Source organism: Rhea americana, unplaced genomic scaffold (assembly GCF_003343005.1).
Source record: "Rhea americana isolate MKP2758 unplaced genomic scaffold, rheAme1 scaffold_28, whole genome shotgun sequence".
Lineage (NCBI taxonomy): Eukaryota > Metazoa > Chordata > Aves > Rheiformes > Rheidae > Rhea > Rhea americana.
Genome location: NW_028186401.1, coordinates 23,821 through 49,291, shown reverse-complemented (window position 1 = coordinate 49,291; position 25,471 = coordinate 23,821). Strand labels below are relative to the sequence as shown.

At 43.1% G+C, this 25,471-nt stretch overlaps 2 protein-coding genes across 2 annotated transcripts in view; one reads left to right on the top strand and one right to left on the bottom strand.

Moving 5' to 3' along the window:
• Positions 1–11,412, top strand: part of HACD3 (3-hydroxyacyl-CoA dehydratase 3) — an 11,861-nt gene extending 449 nt beyond the window's left edge. Inside the window, exons 2-12 of the mRNA XM_085308734.1 lie at positions 5–61; positions 526–568; positions 1,522–1,595; positions 3,510–3,674; positions 4,683–4,734; positions 5,115–5,225; positions 5,822–5,949; positions 6,436–6,548; positions 7,062–7,168; positions 8,253–8,384; positions 9,293–11,412. Of these exons, the coding sequence (XP_085164860.1) occupies positions 5–61; positions 526–568; positions 1,522–1,595; positions 3,510–3,674; positions 4,683–4,734; positions 5,115–5,225; positions 5,822–5,949; positions 6,436–6,548; positions 7,062–7,168; positions 8,253–8,384; positions 9,293–9,369 (1,059 nt within the window). The 3' untranslated portion in view covers positions 9,370–11,412. The remainder of the gene's footprint in view (positions 1–4; positions 62–525; positions 569–1,521; positions 1,596–3,509; positions 3,675–4,682; positions 4,735–5,114; positions 5,226–5,821; positions 5,950–6,435; positions 6,549–7,061; positions 7,169–8,252; positions 8,385–9,292) is intronic.
• A 171-nt stretch (positions 11,413–11,583) lies between these two features.
• INTS14 (integrator complex subunit 14) lies at positions 11,584–25,465 on the bottom strand. The gene is made up of 11 exons (XM_085308577.1): positions 24,874–25,465; positions 23,145–23,252; positions 21,112–21,267; positions 19,089–19,207; positions 18,507–18,649; positions 16,159–16,251; positions 14,394–14,538; positions 14,040–14,173; positions 13,817–13,935; positions 13,389–13,454; positions 11,584–12,415 (listed from the first exon to the last, which is right to left on the bottom strand). The coding sequence occupies exons 1-11, from the start codon at positions 25,093–25,095 to the stop codon at positions 12,164–12,166; spliced, it is 1,557 nt and encodes a 518-aa protein (XP_085164703.1). The 5' UTR covers positions 25,096–25,465; the 3' UTR covers positions 11,584–12,163.
• Positions 25,466–25,471: the final 6 nt, after the last annotated feature.

Genomic DNA, 25,471 nt, shown 5'->3' with positions numbered 1-25,471 from the left:
CGTGCACTGGGCGCAGCGGCACCGCGAGCTCTACCTGCGCGTGGAGCTCAGCGACGTGCAGGTACCGCGGCCGGGGCCGTACCGGGGCCGGGGCCGTACCGGGGCCGGGGCCATAACGGGGCCGGGGCGTTCACGGGGGTGGGCGCAGCGCCGCCCCGGCAGTGCTGCCCTGGGTGCATTCACCACGCGTGGGCGCATTGCGCTGGTGGGCGCCTTTCCCCGGCGCGGGTGCCCTAAGGGCGGTGGGTGCCCCGAGCCGGGGCGGAGGCATTAGCGCCCACGATGGGGACGCTCGGGGGAGGCGCGTGAACGCGGCGTGGGCGCGGGCAGCGTGGGCGCCGGCAGCGTGGGCGCGTTGGCGGTGCCGCCGTGGGCCGGAGCGGGTGCGGCGGCGCTGCCGCTTTGCTGCCGTCGGGTTGTCCGGAGCCGGGGTGCGAGCGCAGGCGGAGAAGCGAAGCGGGACGTCGGCAGCGGGGCTCCCCGGGACCTGTCACCTCTCACCTGAAACGGCTCCTYCTTCCCCAGAACCCGGACGTCACCATTACCGACAACGTGCTTTATTTCAAAGGTAAGCGGCGGGCTCTGCTTTGCGGTTACTTTTTCTCCCGACGGGCRAGCGCTGGGCGCCCGTTGCTCTCCRCGGAGGAAACGGCTGAGCCCCRCCGCGGGTGGCCGTGCGCAGACGGATCCCGAAATGCACCCACGGGGCACTCCCGGTGTGCATTCGAGCGCCCGTAAAGACAGCAGGTCATGTCCTGCCTAATAAGAAAAAGGGGGAAAAAAAATGCTCCCCATATTTAAATACTGGTGAAATTTCTCCATCTGTGCTGTCTGCCTCTCTCAACCGAACCCTGGCGATAACCCGCAGCAATTTTTGCTTCTGCAAAGACYTTGTTTGCAAGCGTTATCAAACTTCCGTGTTGGGAACTAGCACTCGATTTGAAAGGTAAAACAGATCCTTCCTAAAGGAGGTTTTGTTTTGGCCAAGCAGCTCCAGGTTGCAGCACCATGGGGTTTGCTGCTTTGCTTGTCGGGACGGTGCTGAGGACACGACGTCGCTGCTTGTGTTCACGTTTTGGCTGTTACCKTTTTAAATGAAGATGCAGTGTCTAATACCGACTCCTGGGTGAGCCGCAGCCAAGGCCATTCGATAGGGTATCGTTTCAAAACGTGTTCGGTCAAGGCTCAGTTTACGGCATCTCCCTGGAAATGAAAGTTGGCTTTGGGAGGTTTTTGGAGCCCTTCCTGGGCCAAGACCCGTGTAAGTGCGAAACGAATGGGGCCGCCCGCCTTTGGGAGCGRGTTCGCACTCCTGCAGACCCGCTGGAGACAGGTCTCCCCGGACACCTGGTGCAGACGGTGCCCTCTCCGGAGGCCATCCCGCGCGGGGGCTTTTCCGTGGGGTCCAGGTTAGGTGTGAGCAGGCGTTTCGGCCCTGCCTGCGTGCTGACGTGCTTCTGCATGCGATGGGTCCTCTGCAGCTGGGTGCCCTGACGCTCACGGGTAATTCTTGCCTTTTAGCTCAGGGACATGGTGCCAAGGGGGACAACATCTACGAATTTCAGATCGAGTTCCTAGAACCGGTTGAACCTAAAGTAGGTACTTTTTTCCCTCTTTTAACTTTTACTTTTTCGTTGTAATTCTTGAAAATTATGAAAGTGAAATGGCTGTGCCTTAAAGTTTGCAATGTGATGTTTCAGATTTCCCTGGTGGCTCTGTAACCACTGACAAAGTAAATGCCATCCGTGGCTGTTCTTCATCCCTGTGCTCAGCCTCCATCCTGCTTTAAGGCAAATCACTCACTGGAGTAAACTTTAATAAAACCAGGGCTTTCCATTTATCATAGATGTTATACAAGAGTTGCAACTTTTTTAAGGGTTTGATCGAAGCAGCAAAATAATGGGAGAACCTGGCAACGCTCTGTCTGGTACACCCTTGATGGGAGAGGAGCGGAATACCGTGGTGCCAAGTGTCTGTGTGATGTTTCCTGGCTTCTTTTTGTTTTGTGGCCGGACAAAAAGAAAGTCATGAAAACTGGCGTTTCTGGCTTGTGCAAATTCCTTAGGTTGCCAGTACAAACATCTTGCYGCTCCTGCTATGAAACACTGTCTTAATTCCTGTTGTAGCCCAATAGGAGTGAGCTTTGCTGGAAGAACAGCCAGTCGCCTGTGTTACTCACTGGTGGCTGTAAAGTCTGTCCTTACCCCTCAAAGCTGTGAGGGGCTTGGGGAAACCCTGGGCTCTGCTCTCCGGGGAGGATCTGTCCTGCTGCTTCCTGGCTGCCTCTCGGGGATGGCTGCAACGAGACTGGGAGTCACAGGTTCAGCTCYGCTTCTTGAGCGAGGGAGGAGGCCGTTCTGTCTGTGCAATGCAGCAAGGGGCCCGAGGGATGAATTTCTAGGGTCCAGTCCTCCAAAAACTGATGTGGAACTGATGTTTCCCTGGAGAGGGGCTTGACAGGTGGTTGGTGACCACTGCTGGAAGATCTGCAGAGGGTTAGAGCAGGGCAGGAGCTCCAAACTTGGTTTGGAGTGGAGTGACAAACTGCCCTGGACCCTTTCAGCACTCCAGCCCTGGCCCCAGCTCCAGGCTCATCGGTGCTGTGAGCCAGCAGGTTTCTGGGTAGCTTCCGCTAGGTACTGGGTGGAAGACACTAGTGTTCCTCAGTCCCAGGATCCAGTCACATGCTTTGCCGCCTCTCACATAATGCAGCATCTGCCTGGTCTGTAGCCTGGGGAGAGGTGCCCACTGCTTCCCATTGCCTGTCCCTGTGCTGGCAGGCCCCYGCCGTGCCGCCAGCCAGGCCTGGGAAGCAAGCCCTTGCCACCGCAGAGCCGCTCCCTTCCAAAAGGTCTGTCCCTCGGAGTCCCCTCAGAAGAGACTGGGCCTCTGACACACAACACTGACCCGTAAGGTCTGTGTACCTTCAGGTGGTGGGGACCGGGTTGTTCTCTTGTAGCTTTTTCATGCACTGTGAGGGCCTTGTGGGGCTTGCTGGCACCAGGCTGACCACCAGTGAGAGATGGATCTTCTGACAGGCAAGGACCAAGCATTAGCAGTAAGTTACAGCTGTAGCCTTGAAATGTCCTGGGAGCGCCCGGACAGCCTTGACTGAGAGCGGCGCTGGTGCCGCATGCTCAGCTTAGAATGCARTGGGTGGCTCACAGTATGAACAGCAAGAAGGTCTAAAGTCAAAATTGTGTGTTCAACCAAGCAAGGCCAGGGCTTGTGCTTGCTCTWTGTGGTGGGATGCAATGGTGCTGTACAGTGCAAGGAGGCTTTCAGGCTGGTTAAGCTCCACAGCCATTGCAGTTGCATCTCCAACAGACTGGAAGAGCTGTGGGCACTGGGCTGCTTCTGTGGCATGGCTTGGGCAGCAGGGAGATGCCTGTGCTGCAGCAGTCCCTGCTGTCCTTTTATCCAGATGGAGAGCTCAGGCCAGCCTTGACTCGGTCCCAGAGTTTGTATCTCAGGGCTTCTGCTGATGCATGTTCCTGTGTCTGCCTCAGCCCRTCTACAAGGTGACTCAAAGGCAGCTGAACATCACTGTGCAGAAGAAAGAGAGTAACTGGTGGGAGAGACTCACCAAGCAAGAGAAGCGCCCGCTCTTCCTAGCTCCTGACTTCGATCGCTGGTTAGATGAGTCGGATGCTGAAATGGAACTCAGGGAGAAGGTCAGTGCTGTGGGCTCGGGCTGCCAGCTGCAAGGCAGTAGCGGTTCCCGTGCGAGGAACAGGTACCCTGGGGTTGTCCAGCACACTATTACTGCTGTTTCATACAGATCCCACGTGGAATTGGTTCACAGACTTGAACTGTAAGCAGGAAGCCAGAAATAGGCATGCTTCTGGCTTGAAAAGAGCCGCGGTTGTGATGTGAGCTGGCAGCCTGTACTCTAGTTCACTGCCGGCTGGAGTTCGCTGCTGAATCTTGCACCCTGCGCCGTTCACCCCAGCAGTCCTGTGTCCTATCCATATCCATACGCCATAGTRAGACCCAGAGATGCCAGTCCAGGGCACTGCTCCCCTGGAGAGCAGGGGTTTCCAAGGCTGTATCCACACAGACCACTGTCACAGCACYGCGTCCCGAGCCACCGGGCTGGTGCCCTGGCTTTGCCTTCCTGCTGCGTGCTCAGCTACAGTAGCTTGCCGCAGCAGGGAAGTGAAAGACCATCTTGGAAGAAGGCTTGCACACGCCACGTTTCTGCGTAACTGCTTTACAACAAACGACTGGTGCCCCGCTCCCCTCTGTGGGYGCTGGGCTCCGCGTGGAGCAGGAAGGGCTGCTCCGGCGGCGAAGGGCGGGCAGAGAGCTCGGCTGGGCCGTCTCGGTTCCCTTCAGCTTGCTGGTGGGTCCTGAAGCATTTTAAGGAACCGTTCTGAGAAACGGTGATAACTGCGGATTAATGGAGAAAACAACTGGCTTTATCACCAAAACCACCAAATTTCTAGAAGAAAATGCATAGTAAAGGAGAGGTAGGATGATTAGTTAACAGTTTCTAGCTTTTATGGTACCGTTCTTTCTGGATGAGAAAGAAGTTTAATTTTATGGAGGTGAGAATTTTAAACCCTCTAGCAATGGGCCGCTTATCTGAGTTTTAAACCTACTAGCTTTGCAGTAGGATAGTTAACAAATCACTTGCTAATTACAGTAACACTCTTTAAAACCTTATCCCTCATCTTAAGGAAGAAGAAAAGATTAACAAAATGAAAATAGAATCCAGAGTCCCCAAAGACCGTGAGTAACCGTACCTTTCTYGTATGCGAAATGGGGTTTAGAAAGCTTCCTTCACTCTCCTGTGTAAACCTTGGCTCTCGTGGACTGCTTTTGACTGGCTTGGTGCATCTTATAGGGGAACCTTTGTATTATGAGCTATTTAGAAATTTAAYAAAACTGGTCTGCAGTTTCTAAGGAATTTAAGAGCCTGTCTAGCAAAAACGTAGTTCTATCAGACGATGTTAGAAGCAAGCAGAACCCACGATATACACAGCAACCCACTTACCACAATCCGTAGTTTCCCTGGTTAGAGCCTGGCGGCTGTGCTCTTGCAGCAAAGCATTTTGCAGGAGGGCTACCACTGTATTCTGCTCACCTGATGTGTTTATTATTGATTGTAGCTTTCAAACACCTGAAGAAGGGATAYTTAATCATGTATAATCTTGTGCAGTTTTTGGGATTCTCTTGGATTTTTGTGAACATGACAGTACGACTGTTCATCTTAGGAAAAGGCAAGTAATAAGCACCATTTTATTCACACTGGGTTTTTGTTTTCTTTGAAATGCTGTTCTTAAAACTTCCTAAATACTGAAATCTAAAGACTTATTTAGGAAACAGTAAGTGCATCACTGAAACACACAACAAAAGCCTCCCAAATGTCATCACAATGTCAAGGATAGGAAAATACTCTCCTCTTGTAAATGATAGTTGCAGATTCTGATGAATGATACTCTACTCTGCCAAGATTTCATTTAAAGAAATAAGTTTGATGAAAATGTCTCATTTAGTGCCATATTAATATAATTAGTATTATTATTATTGAAAAAGTATTGACTAGAATGTTTTGGTTTTTGAAGATACTTCTCATTCTGTTGAGGTACAGAGCTATCTTTTGCAAAGTTATTACTGAAATAGTTCTTGATTCTTCCGTGTGTGATAGAGAACATCTGAGCATTGCTTCTGACCTGTGACTTCAAGATAAAATCAGTAACAAAATTACGTGTGTAATTATGTTTTTTTTTCCCAAATACAAATAGAATCCTGTTATCAAGAGCTGTGATTTTCAGCCAGCTTCCTGGGCTTTAAAATTGTTTCCTGTGTCTTACAGACTCTTTCTATGATACATTTTACACTGTTGCTGACATGATGTATTTCTGTCAGACCCTGGCATTAATGGAGATCTTGAATTCACTAATAGGACTAGTCAGATCACCGCTGATACCTGCTGTAATCCAGGTAATATTTTAAGATTCTTCTCCTTGTTTAAAGTAAATCTGTATTTTACATTACAGTGTGTAGACTCTCCTAAAATAAGTGATGCAACCTCCCTGGCACTGCCATAGAGAATATCTGAAGTAGTAGGAATCCATGCTTTCCCAGCCTCAGYTGTGGCAGACTGTCTTGTCTTCTTCCACTGCCTAGCTGAGAGGCTTTAGGACAGCAAAAGGAAGAATCAGCTGATGAAAACAATCTGTTTTTGATTGGTTCCAGTTCCCTTTTTATTCTGGTTGTTGTGCATAAAACTGTTGCTAGACTATTTGTGACTAGGTCCCTTGGATTGCACCAAAATAGAGAGGGCCACAGCGTGCAAAATGCATGCTCAGTAGATGTTTCAGGCTTGAAGAGGGCTCATGCTGCGTGAGTGTTTTTGACAGCAAGAACTTGCATTTTCTTTTGATGAACAGTGTGACTGCTTACTCCTTAATTTCTTTTTTTAAACAGGTGTTTGGAAGAAACTTTATTTTGTTTGTTGTCCTTGGAAGTTTAGAGGAAATGCAGAGCAAAGCTGTGGTGTTCTTCATATTTTATTTCTGGAGTATCATTGAGATGTTCAGGTTTGTGGGATTTCCCTCTAGAACAGTTTGATCTTTCCCACAAATTCTTTAAAGAAGATTTTGATCTTTGTACCTTTTGGAAGAGAAATCCCTTGGCACTAGTATATTGTCTCTGGAGAGTAAAATGTCCTTTAGACATTGCCTATCACAGCTTTCCTAGGTTGCTGTATTTACCAACAGTGATAACAAGTTGGGAGTCATAAAAATAGCACTGCCCTTTGAATTTCCATTGCTAAGCTAGCTGCACTATGCTGTTTCTCTTTCAAAAAAAAAATCTGAAAAGCTTATTAGACAAGTTGGGCAGTTAAAGTCATCCGTATCATCAGAATAATAGCATTAGTTCTGTGAACTTGCAAATAAAAATGTGTCCCTCAYCCCTAGAAACATTTCTGAATATTCTTGTGTAATTTGAGAATTACATTGACTAGACTATACAACAGATAAATGAAAGACTAATCCTAGTAGCAGTCTCTGTGTTAAACAGTATCTCTTCTCAAACTGAATTGACTCTAGGTATCCCTATTATATGCTTTCGTGCATTGGTATGGAATGGAAACCGCTAACGTGGCTCCGTTACACCAGCTGGATCCCTCTCTACCCCTTCGGATGCTTGGCAGAAGGTATGTCCAAGAAAGATAGTTKAATAATTGAAGAGGTTAAAGCTGTGCAAATAACTGAATTTTTGGTTTGGCTGCTGGACTAGAAATAATAGAACAATAGATAAACAGAAATTTGTTTTGAGCTGAACCAAATATAAGTTTTCTTGCCTTCTTTGCTGAATGGAACTTAYCTTTTCAATTTGACACAAACAGAGGTCTTCCTTTGGGGCACTGGGGAGGAGAGTAAGGGCAGCAGGAGGTTAGCTGAAGGAAGAGAGCAGGCGGGGCTGCGTGCCGTGCAAGGGGCACAGGGAGACAGTGTTCACCTCTCTCTGCTGATCCAGAGTGTTTGCTTCTGTGTACTAGACCCGAGCTGGTCAGTCTAGCTTAGGTTTGCACCTGCTCACGGATCTTTACATTATCTTGTAAGTGGCTGTTTGGGACAGGCAGGAGCAGACTTTCCTCTGAAAGCAGCGTCGCCTGTTCTGAGAAGGGCATGCCAGGAAGGGCTCCGCTCCCTTTCTGCTCGGAGAGTGACTGCTCCGAGGAAGAAGCAGGCCCCTCGTCGTCTTGCTGTGCCTCCTCTGGAGAGGAGGCAGTTTTACACTGGAGTCTTCTCTCTCACAGGCCGAGATTTTACTGTTATTTATTTTCTTTTTTTTTAAAGAAGAATGTCCCTGTCTAGCTTCTAGTTGTAGGAAATCTGTTTTAATCATACCTGTCAGAACCTGTCTCTGAGCCAGCAGTAGGCTTGTGCATTGCCCAGCTCCAAGCATGGGAAAGACTRCGCCTGTTTCATTGCTGTCGATATTTCTACATTGTGAATATCGCTGTCTCAGGCCCTGCAGGCAAGACAGTTGTGTATGAGAACAGTGTCTTTCACAGGCCAGCTTACTGTGCTTGATTTCTATAGCTAAATCTGCCTGAGCTAGCTGCTTTGCATCATACTGCATGTTTAAACAACAGCTTAAAAAAATGGTTCACATGTAATCAGTGTCGTTAATGAGGGCTAGAACATAAGGGAACACCTTGAAAAGGTTGGCGTAGGCTGGGCAAGTGTATATTTTACCTGTGTTTTACAATCCTGGTGGCCTTCTCCTTTCAGCTGTCTGTATTGTTCAATCCATTCCAATCTTCAGTGAAACAGGAAAATATAGTCTGGCGTTGCCAAATCCACTGAACGTCACAATCCAGTTTCCGTTCTTGCTTCAAGTATACCTTATAGCCCTATTTTTAGGTAAGATATTTAATTGTATTTCTCACTATTGAAATAAAAAGGCCAGGTTTCTTCTGAATAGGTATTCTTTTTTCCTAAGCAATTTAAATTCCTGTGTCTCTGGGATCACGGCAACACAAAATTGCTCAAGCTTAAGCTGGCTTTATCCTTGTTGCTTGTTTATGTAAATTTGTCAGAGATAGGGGGGATACAACTGCAATTAGAATTGGTTAGCCCCCAAGTAGGAGACTGTAGTAACGAGTTAGCATCATTACCTACAGGTCACTTGAGTTAAAAGAATAATTGTTTGAATGTATTTATAGCCTCAGTGTACTTAGTCTTCCACTTTTACATGGTATTTGAGCTTCAGAATGATTTAGCTGACGTCTAAATATAGTTCCAAATTAAAGCAATGTTTAACTGAACTGCATTATAAGCACTAACGCAACATGCAGATATGTTTTGCCAGGAAACAATATAGGGGGCTTTTTAGATAGTACATTTGAGGAAGAATGGTGCTTCATTGATTCACATCTGGTTTCTTGTGTTCTTGTATTTCTGAACGTAAGATAATGTTTTACTATGCATACCCATCACAGAAGTTTCTTAAAGAATAAATTGTGATTCCATCTGAATTACCTGTTTGATCCTTTCCCTTCTCTGCACAGCTGCTGTTGCAACTTTTAAAAGTGACAAAGCAACCTTTGAGCAGCCCCACAGTACCAAACMACCTGAGCAGCAACTCCAGCCTTACCCTGCAAGAAAATACTTGCATTAGCTTTCAAAGCTCTGTATATCTTTAAACTGTTGTGGGGGTGAGGGGGTTGCTATTGCTTGCCCTGTATATTTCCTGAATTTTAATCTCATACAGCCATCTAGCATTAATAAGATACAATAACATCCTACCTAAACACTTGATTCTTTTTCAGGGCTATTTGTAAACTTCCGTCACCTCTACAAGCAAAGGAGAAAGCACCTTGGACCAAAGAAGAGAAAGATGAAGTAATGGATGACTGCAGTGCTTTCTTATCTAACTTATCTCAGTGATAAGATAAGCCTCTAATTCTTAAAGTTTTACTCAGTGCAATGTAAAGAATTTTGTAAAGTTAAATCATATTAGATTTCATAGTGAATTCAGGTAACATTCCCATATACTGTATTTTGTTCTGTTTCAATCATATGTATGCATGGCATTTATCACTGAACAGAAACATTTAAACTTGTGTCCCATCAACTACCATATTAGAAAGAAATCCTATTATCTGCATATATGCTTATAAACAGTGGAGCAACACTAAATAGAAAAAGTGTTTATCTTTTAATTGGATATTTGCTCTTTCAATATGCATGCAGATAGGGCTTCTGATATTGGGATATAGTATTAGCTGGCCCATGCTGTTCCTAGGGTGCCATTTCGATGGCAGGAGGAATAGAGTCTGAGACCAGTATGAACAGTGTTTGGGCATTTATTAGTGGTTGGGGTAAATCTGCTCTGCCACTCTCCTTTTTTTATTGAAGCATGCTGCTGCTGTTAAATTTAAACTGGAAGTACTGAGGTCAGATTAGATGCTAACTTGCTCTGTTCCTAGTTTAGTCTTAACAGGACAGAATAGGAGCACTACGTGGACCCCAGCAGCACCTCTTTAGCAGGATAAATCCAACCAAGGCATTTGGGACAGGAAGCTGCCAGCCTGTCACATGGCTAGAAATGCTTTCCTTGTTGATAATGCAAGCAGTAAAATACAGCGAAATAAGAAAACATGAGTATGAGCTTACTCTTAGATGTAAACCCCAGCAGAAAACTCCATCCACTGATACAGAGGGAGAAACATCTTGTGGAAGAGAGAGAGACACAAACCTGGAACTCTCCCAGGAGGGTGGTCACCTCTGCTCTTCCCTGTCAGTGCTGTAGTTCCTGTATTTATAGCCTTCTGAAAGGCAGTAAAGATGATTGGGTTTTTTCCTACTTCCTAAATTTAGGAGTGTAGCTGAGAAATTGGCATGTATACTTTGTTAGAAAGCCCCTCATGAGTAGAGTGGTGGGTGAGTCTAATAATGAACTGTGGATTATTTTGATACCATGTACCAAATCTTAGCAAGGGAGATCTCACATAGAGGGAAAAGGGTTCTTTCAAACCCCTATTTGTGTTAAGTAATTAAAAAAAAAGGGGGGGAGAAATATCCCCCCCCCCCGCCAGGGTTCTAAGTTGTCTGTTCTCTCATGTGGAAACATTTGTTTCAGGTGACTTCACTTAAAGATGTGTTTCCTCACACCTAGCTTCTCCTAGTTGATTCCAGATCCTTAATCCAGTTTAGAAAAAGCTTGTTATTAATGTATAATAAGCTTGTTCTAAAACTATGTTATGGTAGAACAGGCTGCATCATGACTGCCACAGCCCCCAGGGCAATGCAAAGCAATGCCAGCAATCCAGAACAGGCACTGAAGTTGAGATTAGCTTAGTGCCATCTTACTGTTTGTTTCTTTTCTACTGTAAAACAATGTGAATCCTACAGAAAACTAAGTATTTTTGATGCTTAAAAGTGACAGACAGCTTACTATTTGTAACTTGGCCCCAGTGATTGTTACTGTGAAGAATGAAATTATGTTATAAGGAGATTTTAACAGAGAACTAGTACAAGTTGCACACTGCATTTTACAACTGTTTTTTGTCAACAAGTAGCATGATGCAATTGCTTTTTGGAGACCTCACTCAAGGGCTTACTCTCAAAGGAGAGTGCAGATAGGTTCACTCAGAATAGCTGAGTGTTACTTACACAGTTACTATTTCACCACAGCGCACATTGTACTTACGTTTGAAGTATGTCAAGGGACCGAACAGTTGAGCACTGGAACAGCAGGGATCACTTTCATACTTTAATTTCTCCACTGGGCATTTAGAATTTTGTTACACAATCCATATGTACTTATACCTGATACTTCTCAGTGAAACTGTGGTACCTAGTGAGAGCTGTCACAGATCTTACACTACTGGAGTTCATTAGTCCTTCAGAAAGAATGTGTTTCTATTAATAAAGATTTACAACCGAATTTTGTTTTGGTTTAGTTATTTATACAGTTTTCTACCCTTAGGGAAAGAACARTTGAGCTGTCCTGATAAACTGCTAGGACTTGGTCTTCACTGGGTAAAGTTTTAGAACAGTGACATTAAACATACGTACAGCAAAGCTGCCATGAAAATGGAATGAAGACAACTAAATATTCATGAAGAATTACTATTTATTAATATTACACAATTAAAAATATTGCCTTCTCAAAAGATTACCTTACTTCCACAAGCATAAGCACTGCAATGCAAGTGCTCATGTTAGTTACTGCAGTACAGACTAGCTTTCAAATTAGGCATAAAATCAGTGATGACACCCTGGAATTATCTGTGTATAATTTTGCACAGTGGTTCTCACRCATTCTTTGGACAATTCAAATCTATTTGTAAAATAGTAGTAGCTGCCTTTTTGGACACTTACCAGTGAGTTCAGTCATTTAGTAACTGTGTTTTGGGGAGGCCAAAAACCACAAGCAGTATTTTCTTTCTTCAAATGTACTAAATAACTTCTACCCCTTATCCAGTGCTGTATTTGACTTTGGAACACTTAACAACATGATTTTCAGGTCCGATTAAAGCCACCACAAATTAGTTATGTTTATTCACAGAGTACTGATGCAAATAAGGGACCCCGTTTGCATAGGAAGGTTTCCAAACAGTAATTAAACAGGTCCCAGATAAATATAATTTGAACCACTTGAGTCCTCATTTATAGAGGTTCCCAAAATTGAGACTTCACATTCTCTCGGTGCTGCTACCGGAAAAGTCTGTTTGCAGCGGAGCAATGTTATGATCATAGGCAGCATATTCTGATGCCCCAGTACTTGCCACTTTGAGCTGCTGAGCAGCATGTGTTAGCTGAAACGCTGCATCAGGATGAGCTGTGTCAGGAAGCAGGGTGCACTCCCGCTCCAGCATGTCTGCCACACCTTTCAAGAGGTCCAAAAAGCCAAATGCCAGAGCTGCCTTTCGTAAGCGGTTAAGTTCCTGCAAGGAAAGAAAACTCCTTTTAAAGTCACTGAGAGGCTTTATGTAAATTTTTAAATTATTWTTTTTTTTTTAAATGCAAACTTGTTCACTTATGAGAAAAATAACTTGAGCTATCTGTAGAGCTGCTGCAGAGTGCTCAGCTGCTCAGGAACCGAAAATGCTTCAGGGCACAGTGACATACAGTAACATTACAGTGATGTAGTGTTTGTTTTCCCTTGCTCTCTTCCTGGAGACTTTTTAGTTCTTTCGTTTCCCTTTTGTGCCTCTGTGCTTGCCTGTATCCCAACTGGGGTTAGCCTCCAACTCAGACTTTACTGACTGCTGACTTTAACCAGTGTCCAGTAAGATCTATGTTAATTTCTCTTCATTGTAAACTTACGACAATGGCCTGCACGCATTTAGACATTGCATTTGTTCTTGAAGTCTCTGGGAGTTAAAATAAACTGCTTCAGTACTAAGCTTACAAGAGGAACAATTGCTTCCAGCTACAGTCTAGATTATGGAGTGTTATGATGTGGGCAAATGTGCCCGGAATTTTGTGCTTCTCTGCTTCACTAGTAGAAAAAAAAAAAAGGAAACAGTTTCAGTGCAATGTTTGTGACACAGAATGACATCTGTGTCCTCATTCTGGTCTGACCCATCAGTTTATTTCTGCCTGGACAACAGCAAAAAATCTGCAAATAAATTCACCACAGATGTAGCAGGGATCATGAGAGACACCTGTAAACGTGCCGCTTCTTTGCCACCTTGCCACAGAATGTGATGGTAGGACACCAGACCCTCTGCCTCACCTTTTTGGATGGTAAAATGGACCATTCAGGTGCCTTCGTCCTTACAGAACAATGTGTGCTTTTGCAAAGCCCTACAAGCCCTGCACAGAACATCCTACAGAAACAGACAGTATGTGCTCCTCTCTCAGATGTACCACTGTCACTATGGATCAAACTTGCGCTGGCCTTTAACATCTTACTTTATAGAATGTTTGAGTCTTCTCGGGGAGCTTCCTTGCATTTCTCAAGATCTTCTGTACATCTGTCTGCAGAAAAGAAAGAAAGATATTGCCAGCTGTTATGGAATCTGCAGAAAAGATTCCTCAACTATTTATTGATAAATAATCTTCATCATTGATGGGACTGCAGCTCATAGAGGCAAAAACATAAAATGGTAATTACACTAAATCCAATAAACTAAGCCAGATGCTACACTAGAGAGATATCTTTCATTAAACTATGCTTTCTGATTGCATTTTAATCATGATACTTTAAAGAGGCAGCATTTATAAAAATAAAAGAAATGCAATTACATTAAATGGACAATACAGACACAGGCTCCACTTTACTGGTGAGACAGATACTGCTGACTCACGTAAAGCATCAAGTCCAAAGCCTGTATCATTACCTGGAGGCCACTTGGTTTTATCCATACAGTAACATTCTGTGCATAACTGCGCTTGTTTTTGGGTTGCAGGGGGAAAGGGCTCTTATTGTCATCCTCTCCGTAAGGATTTTCTTTCGCATCTGGGAGGGGTGGAAAAAGAACTTACTAAATAAGATCTGGCAAGGTCATTCTTGCAAGAAAGCAGTGAATGCACAACAGGTGTTCAAAAGAGTGTGACTAGTACCTGAAATAGGTCCAAGCTGTGCCATCTTCCCCAGCCATGGAAGGGGCTCAGGACCAGGTTCAAAGAGTGACATCATGAGGTTTGATTTCTTCTTGCTGTCAGCTTGTGAATAGAGCATTCCATACCACTCTGGCCTATTGAAAAGAGCAAATCCCAAAGGCTGAAAACTGTCTACCCCTCTTTGCCTAGAATTTATCTCCCTCCCACTGTGTGGAGGCTCTCGTTTTCATTATCTGTAATTTACACTGGCAGATACACATCCACATATTAAAATCCACAGCTTTGTCTAGCAATGCAGAGTTCTGTACAGAGTAAAGCTTGAATCAGTAAAGGAAAAGGCATCCAGCTTCATACCCCAACTGGACGACAGCCACCATGCCTTCCACTTTCAGGCTCCCATGTAACAAAACACAGAAGTTGGGGATTTTCCCAGCAATCTGATTAGCTGAATTTTCATCTTCAGTGTCATCYGTTATCCCAGGTCCCACCTCATCACCTTCTGGAGAAGGAGAAAAGAAAACAAAGAGGCAGCATGGGAGTAAATTCAACCACACTATTTCTAGTTCCATCACACTTACCACCCTGTTTTTTTCTGTAATGCAAGAGTTTCCAACATGAAGCACCATTCTGCCAAGCAACTTTTTTCATGCTTGTCTGTTTTCCTTTCTTCAGGAAAGGCTTCGGATGTGAGAGCTGGTGGTATTTTAATATTATACTTTCTGAACACAACTACCAGCTTTTCTCATAGCAGTAAGGGCTGAAGAGATTACTGTCTCGCAGTCCCCAGCCACCTGGCTGCAGGTCTCATCTGACCTGTCCACCAAACTCTTTGTATAATCACTCCCTAGCCTGTGTCAGTCAAAAATAGTTGGGTTAACAAAGACCAATACTCAATTTGTTTAAACTAACCCAACTCATTTTTAGCAAGCAAGCAAATCTGAGGGAGGAGGTTTGCTCCCACATGAGGGAGCAACAGACRGCAGTCCCAAAGGTGGCAGTGAGTGGCAAACCCTTCAGCTGCAGTTGGAGAAGACTGAATCACAGCATCCCTGTTAGACAAGCCAAGCTTCAGGTAATACTGTAAAATGAACAGCTGCTAAATGAACTGTTGGGGCAAAGTGGCACTATAATGTTATAGAATTGTTCTATTGCACCCTATTCACAAAATTTCACAGTTATCCACAGTGCTAAAAAGAACCCCTCAGCTTTGAAGAAACTAGCAGTGAAATACGACGACATAAATATTTTGGCAATGACCACATGGCTGCTTCTGAGCCCAAAGCATTCTGAACTTCCAAGTGCTCTCCTCACATCTTCCTATGCACTTTGTCATCATTATGACAAACTTGATATGTTTTAGCAGCTGAAATGCAGCTGTGATTTAACAGCCAGTATCTTCCAAGGCGAAAGGCCTAGCAGGATAAGAGTGCTAATACAGAGATGAAAACATATCTGGCACTTTCAATCTTCTTCACCAAGAGATATCTCACTTTCTCTTTGCACCACTCCAAAGCCATGACAAAAGGACAGGGAAGTCCTTAACACATGCTCAGGAACACAAGCAGATGCAAATTAAGAGCACACTCACCCATCCTCAAAGCCTAGAGCAGTTAGTTAGGTGTACATACATGCACACACACACGTACATATATGCACACACACACATATACCTGGCCTCAATGAGCAGCAACTAATGCTCAAGTACAAATGAGTGATCTAGTTGTTATTAATACCACATTTTTTATAACAACAAATCATTCCATGAAAGAAATTAGAAGTAGGCATTAAGTATTCATCTTGTACTACATATATCCTGGTCTAGAACTATTTTTAGCTCCAAGTTTAGCAAGTTCTGTTAATTATGATGTTATAAGGACACTGTTCCCTCTATTATTTCACTGATTTCTGTACAGATGAACTTTTCAAAGAAAATAYTATTTGGAAAAAAGTTAATACCTTGCGTTCAAGGTTTTGATTTTCATGTAACTATGCAAATGTGTCTTCCGAGACATCAGACCATCAGAAGACGTATAAAACCTTTGCTTCTAATCTAAACTACAACAGCCATTGGAAAGGAAGCTTAAAGCAGCGTTTGCTACAAGAAACAAAAGTTGCTCACCTCTGTTAAGTGCAATGGGCAATACCAAGTGTCTGGATAAGACAGGAGGGCTAGAAATGTCAGCTATATCTACAAAACCAACAATTTCTAGATCTGTAGGGAGATAAGAGGTTTAAGTCAGTTTTCAAAATAGCTGAAATATATTCAGAGTCAATTTAATATTATCACTTCTTATACCACTCTAAATTTTCTGAAGCAGTGACTAGACTACAACAGAGTGCCAYCTTTGTTTGGGAGCCTCTAGGTGTTACTGAAATGCAAACACTCATACACAATATCATGACACTTCAAGACAAGAACATAATTTCCATCAGATATATAATACTATTCACCAACTGTGTTTCTAGATACATAGGGAACCATGCACATCTGAATTTACAAAAAAGGCAACCGGGTACAGTGTAAAAACAAAGGAGAGAAAATACAGGCTGTCTRTAAGGATAAAGGTGTAAAAAAGACTAAACCAAATCTACTGGCTTTGAACTGGCACTACAGAATCTGCAGGAATTCCCATCAATTATCTCACAAGGTTAGCCCTAAGAGGCCCGTTTCCAGGACTGGGAAGATTGACTTGTTCTTCAGTTTTGCAATTCAAATGCAGCTCCACTGCATAAGAAGTGGTGGGTATTTACTGTTAAAAGATTGAGGCAGCCCAGCCATGTCATCCATACCCAGCCATGTTCCATTACATCAGCTGTAGTGAAATCCATGAAAGTAAATGTCACTTCCTCCTCATGTTCCACTCCTGGAGCTTCCTCACTTCTTAGTAGCAAGCAACCAGGAAACACAGCCTTCCCTTTGACAGCCCAAGCAAGGGACTCAGCCAAAAGGCAATCCAATTGATTTTTCCCCATAACTGAATAAAGAACACTCAATTAAAGCCCTGCAGGAATTTAGGGGTCGAGCACATCATACACTGCATTTTAATGCACATAGATCAAAATCTATTTCATGCCAAATTCCCATCTTTGGAATGTCAGCAGGAGTTCTAACACTTAGTTCAATGGAAAGCCTCCCTCATGAAGACAGACTTCATGCTCTTTTTCTTTGCTTTTGCTATTTTGGCACAGACATATTCAAACCTGTTTAAACAGTATGCAGCTGCAAATAAAAAGTGGCATTACAGTGTGATCTACCCCAAGTGAAAAATGCTCTTCTCCTGCATATTTAAAAGAAAAAAAAAAGACTATCATGATGGCAGTAATTTAGGGATTGCAGTTTGCTTCCTTGCAATTACTTTTACCGATACTGTGTACTTATTCACATGCAAGCTGTGCACCTGTTGTTGAAGAACACAGGAATTCTGCAGGACATATCCAGGAAATTAAGTTACTAGTAGAAGGAAAAGCTCCAGCAGAGGAATCATCAGTTATCTAGAAGGACACAGAGGCATACAGTCCAACCAAGTCACTCTCTTTGCACAACAGAGCACAAAGCCAGCAGGAACTCCCATCAACTCTCTTGCAGAGTTAGCCATATTGAGGTGCTGCCAACAGAAAGGATGTCAACCTTTGTCTCAAGAGCCCCAGCATGCTACCACCAGATTGGAAAGAATAAAACCAAAATGCATGTGTCCCAAGTGCATGGCAGAGTTGCTGAGAGTAATTCTGATGTTACAATTCAAATTTCATTCTCTAGGGCAAAGCAGCGAAGTTCAGTGTACTCTCTCCAAGAGGTATACCTAGCCATTTGCAAGTCATAGGCACAGACTAGTTACAGACTACCTTCCACGCACAGGCACAGTATCCAGCAATGGGAAGGCTGAGAAAGGTTTTCTTTGCATAGTATTTTCTTTTAAATGATTTAGTATTAGGGTGAAGTGCCAGAATGACAGACATAAACAATAAAGAAACCTTTCTAAATCGCAAGCTTTACCCACACTGCCTCACCAGTGTTTCTCAAGCCCACCTCTAGTGTAATCCTCTAAGAAGCCACCAGAAAGATGACAGCTTACTAAGAGCCTGGGGTCTTTTTGCAAAAGGCAATCCTAATACAGAATGTAGCCCATTCTCAAAAACACCAYTCCTATACTCCATGAAGCTTATGAGGGCATTCTTGGAAAGCAGCCCATGGCTGTCTTCCACAGTCCCCACCCCTAGAAACTGGCACTTAGGGCTTTGAGAGTGCCTCTACCTTACTCTAGTCCTTTCACCAGCTACACACGACTGAAACAGGATGAGATTCTTGTTCCACGGTGCCACATATACCAAGCAATTACACTGGCAGTGACTGTGTTCCTTGCAGGTGAGAGAGCAAGTGGATGAAACAGTAACTACACAGGATAAGAGCTGGCAGTGAAACAGTAAAAATAAAATGGATTTAAGTRAAAAACAAATAAGATCAGTTACCTGTATTAATTGCTTTAGGGATGGGGTCTATTTCTTCATCTATAATGAAAGGTTCTGGTCTGGGAAATACTTGCACATCAGATGTTAAGTGGCCACACTTAAGAACAGCATGGAACGGTGTATAAGCCACGTCTATTAGCTTTCTAGAACATGATCAGTTATAATTAGGGAAAAAAATAATACATATCAAACGAAAGCAAATTATTTAAGTTTGTCTAAAGCACACTAAGCTCACAAAATTTTATTCTTCTGTTTTAACTACAGTTAATTCAATAGTTCCAGCATTGCCAAATTATGACACAAAGCAGCACATTMTTATACTGACAGCAAATTAACATTAATTCTAGAAATTAGTATCTTCTATCACCCAATCATAACAGATGTGATGGTTTAGTTACAGAATGACTAAAATAAATCTTAACCAGTGAAGGCTGAGCTTAAAATACAGTTAACATAATAACTGACTAAAAGAAAAAAAAAGATTAATCAGATATATCACCAAATTTCTTGTTCTATTTATTTTTCTTTACAGATACTAACTGAAAACATTCACAATGGCATGTTATCTACGTGTCCACTAACCCGAACATAGACTGTACATTCTTCAGGCAAAGAGGTCCATCAATGGTAAAAATTTGCCCTTCTCCATTGTTTAAATCTATGAGCCGTTCCAGACAGTCCAAGGAATCTGTGCTCTGAAGCTGTGCAAAAATAAATATTTTTGTTAAGCTTTATTTTTATTCTCCTCTTGCTAAATAGCRTGAGTCACAGAAAATATACACAGCATAGCAAAAAGTCTGAATGGATGCTATCACAACTTTTCATGATCTTGCTTCTTAGTGAACAAACCAATATTCTTTTTTTCTCAGCAAATATACTCCTAACATTGCATTTGTATTAGCCCTGAGACAGTATGTGGCCCAGTAACAATAATACATTGTTTTATCATGTTAGATTATGCTCTGAAGGCAGATGCAAGCAGCGAGGAATCCCAGAAGCTCTCAAGTCTTCAAGAGTACAGAATGTCTTAAATAACATAATACTATATTAGTAATTTTAAGTTTCCAGTTCCTTCAGAATAATGCAATCTTCATGAGGCAAGGCAGATATAATTCTCTTTGAGTAGTTACTAGAGCACGATTGTGAAAGCATGTAAACTTATCAGTAATAAAAGATTTGCTTTAAAAATTTTCCCAGTTATTCTGACTTGTAAACAACACTTTAACACATCAAATGATTAGCCTTGACAGAGACCTTGAAGCTGAAGTATTTATTGCATGTACAAACAGAAAATCCTTCTGTCCATGACAGAAAAATGTAGGTGTCAAGGTAAAAGTGATATTGATAATAAAACCTAATCTAAGGGACTTCAGTCGGTTTGTTTTTGAATTCAGTTTGTTTTGAATTCAGTTTGTTTTAAACATTTTTATTCAATTGAATTTTAAATGCTACCAAGATCTTTAAAGATGGTAATGAGATTTTTCAAAGGTACTTGAAAAGAACACCACCAGTCATCTTTCCTTCAAAACAGACAGAAGTTGTTTGAATACTCCATCTCAGAGACTTAGAGTTCAGCTCATTCCCATTTCTAAATAAAGTTGCTGTTATTTTAAGTGCTGAGCATCTTTGAAACAGAAGTATTTCACAAATAGTGAAATAAAAATTGTTTAAAGTTCCCCAGAGATAAACTGTCATGATTCTGCTCTGCAGAGAAGGACCTGGGAGTGCTGGTGGACAGCAAGTTGACCACGAGCAAGCAACGTGCCCTCATGGCCAGGAAGGCCAATGGTCTCCTGGGGTGCATTAGGAAGAGTGTTGCCAGCAGGTCRAGGGAGGTGATCCTGCCCCTCTACTCAGCCCCGGTGAGGCCACATCTTGAGCTCTACATCCAGTTCTGGGCTCCCCAGTAYGAGAGAGACATGGAGCTACTGGAGAGTGTCCAGCATAGGGCTACGAAGATGATCAGAGGGCTGGAGCATCTGCCCTATGAGGAACRGCTGCGAGAGCTGGGCCTCTTCAGCCTGGGGAAGGGAAGACTGAGGGGGGGATCTTATCAATGTGTACAAGTACCTGAAGGGAGGGTGTCAAGGGGATGGGGACAAACTCTTTTCCGTTGTCCCATGAGAAAGGACTAGAGGTACAAACAAAAACCAYAGGAAGTTCCACCTGAATACGAGGAGGAATTTCTTTCCTGTGAGGGTGAYRGAGCACTGGACAGGTTGCCCAGAGAGGCCATGGAGTCTCCTTCTCTGGAGATATTCAAAACCCACCTGGATGCAACCCTGTCTAATATGCTCTAGGTGATCCTGCTTGAGCTGGGGGGTTGGACTAGATGATCCCCAGAGGTCCCTTCCAACCTTATCCATTCTGTGATTCTGTGGTTTATAAAGACCTAAAACTGCAAAATCTAAGGACAAAAATAAACTTCATAAAAGATTCAACAGTTAAATTTCACCAAATAACTAGCACTAAGTCCAGAACATCAACTAAGCACTAAAACTAAGCACAAGAATGTCAGAACAAGTTTTGCAGTGCAYGAGTGATTGATAAGAACATTAATTATCCAGTACAACAAAAAACAGAAAGCACACGTTAAAGTCATTACCTCTTCCAGATTTGCCATGCACATGACATATAACTTGGATGGGAAAGGGAAAGGCAGAGGAAATCGGTTACTTTCACTTCGCTGGTTGTGAGTAGCTAGCGAGTGCCGTAGGGAGCCTCTGCCAATGCCCAGGCAGCCATCAGTGACAAGAACAACCTTAAACGAAAAACGATAGATTAGCACTTTCAAGTAAAGATACGTTTCTACCTGCAGACAGCAACTATGCACCAATACTAGTCACTCTAGCAGCATGCATTTCTATACTGAAAGAAATATATATATATATATATATATATTTATATAAATATATATAGAAATGTTCACATTGGCATTTCCTCCACTGAGCTAGGTGAAGGATTGTAAGCTAAGTTTTCAGAACTAAGCACATAAATGAAAAATTACAGATTTAACCATTACAATTTAAATTACACGCACAATAAATATGYATTTTGTTGTAATTAGGCAATTGCACTAGAACTGAAATTCCACAGCCATAAATATATCACGCTGTGCATGAACACGGCCATTTTTAAGTATACATAGAAACACAGCAACTACACAGCCAGAAAAGCAGGCTGCTGCTGCTAGACTTGAGAACCTTGGGAATAAGATACAAAATAAAGCCAACTACAATCATCTCTTCACAGAATCTGGACGGCAGTCCAAATCTCATTGCAAACTATAGAAGCCATGCAAACAGTAACATTAATTAGTCTAACTCTTGCTAACAGATACAGTTGCAGTGCATTCACATTTTGCAACAGAACTATTAAAATAGTTTCCWTTTAATTACATGTCTAGAGTCACCCTCTGAAAAAATATGCAAATAATGGAATTATTTATATTCAATGGGGACMCAGTCATTTCTAGTATAGCAAAATAACTGCTCTTTCAACATTGTACAGGAACACCAAGCATTATTTTTTCAGAGAAGGAAGAAAAATAAAATCAAGCTGAAACTAATGCATATCCATTACATCCAGACTTTTACTCTCTCCTAATCTCCATCTATCTTTTTTGCAGCCTTTTCAGTAATTGTGTTTGAACTGTTACTCACCAGTAAAATTCTTTACTATTACAAGATTACACACAGTACATTTCCCACTGCCTTTCATCATCCAATAATCTGATGTTCTAGTACCACAGCCTATGATATAAATGAGAGATCAAATGTTGAGCTCTAATCTATGCTTGTTTTTTACATCTGTCTAATACTTCACTTTTAATGTCTGCTTTTTCAAGGTGTCTTTTATCCTGGCTAGACTATGAAGCATTTTGTCTAGACAATGAACTGATTTTCSTCTCTTTATAAAATATTGTTTGAGAGCTGTTCCTAGCTCAATGAGCTGCAAAATTACTGAGCTTAAATCCTAACCCAAAGAGCAACAGGCTCTTAGTGACTCAAAAACTGAGGGCTAAAAGCAGACTTGGCCATAACCGGCAGCAAATTCAGAAGGCTGCGAGCTGCAACAACTGAATGGAGTATGCAAGCAAATCCATGCAAAACAACTCATAAGGAAAAGACAACAGCTCAAAATACACTCAGTAGTCATCCTTGCTGTTGCTTGAGACTGGGACTGTTGTGGGCTCTGGACATCACCAGGTACTGGCGGGTAAAGGTTACTGTGTGTATGGCTACAGCCTTTCCAAGCTGACCAAGGTTCCTAGAGCAGTAGATTGCACCCAGGTCAAACATCAGGCATCCAAAAAAAATACTTTGAGGAAAAATGTGCTATTATACAGGTACGTAAAGAGAGCATCACTGATGCGTAGTGTCCCCAAACACTTCTCTCTCCACGATTTTAACGCATTTGGACATAAAATTATCCAGAYTTTTGCTGTTTAACATTTTAATAAAGAGAACCTTCTCCTGTTCACATCCCAGAATATATCCAATTATCTTCCTGTAGCACCAGCATACCTGACAGTATTCAAAGGTCTCAAAACACATTTACATTTCTTTCTGAAACTTACAGGGATTTCTAAATAGATGTTAGACCCTGAGTATAGTGAACAWCAGCAACCAATCATACCTGGCAAGGAATCGCTGCACCCCATTCCTGCTGAACAATATTGCAAACCCCAAGTAGCGCTGACTCTAAACATGTTTTGTCATAATCATCCATGTTACTTAGGGCTTCCTGTAAAAACAAATAGTACAATAATTGCTAGGTGAAATATCGCTATCAGGAAACAGAACAGCCATTCACATTTCTGTGGTAAGTAAATATGTTTGCTTTGCATTATACCACAATACTAAGTGCTAGGTTCTCACATATGGCCTGCAAGGAAATTWAAAAAAAATAAAAATAATTAAAAGAAAAGTAGTGAAAGGTATCATAAGATGAATATGAAAGCTGACTTTGAAGGAACYCTATAGTAGTATGAAAACAGTTCTTCAAGGAAAAAAGCAACATCCTTTACAGATCTCAAAGAAACAGTAAAGTTAAAATCTGAAGTAATGTCGAATATAAAACAAACTATTTCCATTTCTATTCCAGAATATATGAGAAAYATAATATTTTGCCTTCCTGGAGAACATGCCAGCCAAACAGTTCCAAATACACTGCAAATGAGCACTACCTYGTTGCTCAAACTGAGTCATTTGCTTTTTGCATATTGGTCCACTGAAGCGACCAGGGCTACGTGCCATTTCAGAGCATAATGTCTGGTGGCCTCACAAGAAAGCTGTATGGAATTCAGCTTAGAAAAACCTCCCAGGCATCACAATTTTAACTTTTTAGAGATTTAGGAGCTAGGCAACAAGGAGCTTATCTCACAAAAACTCTAATTGTCTGACAGAGTAATAGAATTCCAAACTCTCATATCCACATCCTGTGTCTTTAACCACAATTTAGTTTTTTCTCCTTAGAAATGGAAGCTTTGCACTGCCTTACATTTCTTACTTACTAAGTTGTAAGAAGGGTGCAACCATAAAACGGATGTGCTGGAGGAGTTTGGTTTGTTTTCAGAGATTCTCAAAACAAAATCTTAACGGAGAACAGGAAATAAACCAAAGAGAACGCACCAGCACTCTTCTAGTAAAATAAAAACATAACAGAAAATATCTTTTAAAACATGTTTGTCCAATGACTGATAAACCTAAAACATGGTGCCCTGTAACTATGCATTATTTCTTCTTGATGCTATAAGTATTAATCAGATAAACATGTAAAATTTTTACTAGGTCCAGAGACTTTGAGCGCCTAACAGTATTCGTAAGAAATTTCCCTCTCAGCCTCTCTCCGTTTACTCCTCCCTACACTTTCGACAACACTTGCAAGAGCTGAAACCCTTTAATTCTCATTTTCACCCTACTTCAACTGCTACCAACCGTAAAACACATCTTCTCTTTACCAAATCACTTTATTCAAAATCTTTCTCAATGTTCATCTGATGCATCATTTATCAAGATCAAATCAACAACTACAGACAAAAACGCGAATGTCCCAGAACCACCAGCATCCGTAAAAGCTTTATCAGGCAGCTCTTTCATCCTGCCTGTCTCCATCTCCACTTTTAAGTTAATTAACCACATTTCAGAGGTCATCTGCAAAGGCACTGATTTGTGAGATGGTGTAACATATTAAACGCATTGGTTTCACCTATCCTTAAAATAAGGATAAAATGTTCAAGGTGCTCCAACAACGCGCTGCGCGCGGAACGATATGAAATCACGCAATCTCCCTGCAGTTACGACGTGCGAACCGCCTTTAACACCAGCAACCTACTGATCTGGGGTTTTACGACCCCAAATCCCACCTGCAGCGTGTTGTAATCCCTCGTGAAGGGCACYATCAGCTCCCAGAGCGAGGAGAACACCACCAAGGCCGTGAACTCCAGCTTGTAGTTGGTCGCCATGTGCTCGAAGAGCATGGTCAAGCCGTGGACGGCCAGGTGCTTCCGCTGATACTCCTCGGAGCCCTCCACGGAGACGGGCCGCGTCATGGAGAGCGACACGTCCATCACCACCACCGTCGGCATGATGCCTTCTTCTCTCGGTTACCGAGGCAGAGGAGGACGAGTCGCTGCGCGGAGAGGGGGAAGGAAAAGGCCGCAAAGGGTTAGCGAAGCGGCAAGGAGCAGGAGCGAGGGCTGGCGGCGCCCCGGCCGCCAGGCCCGAACCCCGCGGGGCCTGCGGGGCTCAGGCCGCGCCGGCTCCCCCGGAGGAGGAGGAGGAGGAGGAGGGGGAGGAAGCTGACGTTCGCCTCCCCGCCGCGAAGGTGGGATTCGGCACGGATTCAGCCGGAATGCGAACTTAAAAGGGCGAGATCTGTTCCTGAACAGCCCGGCCAGAGAAAACGCCAGGGAACGGCGCTGCGCGGCCCGCAGAGGCCCGCTGCGGGCCCCCGCCGCCCGC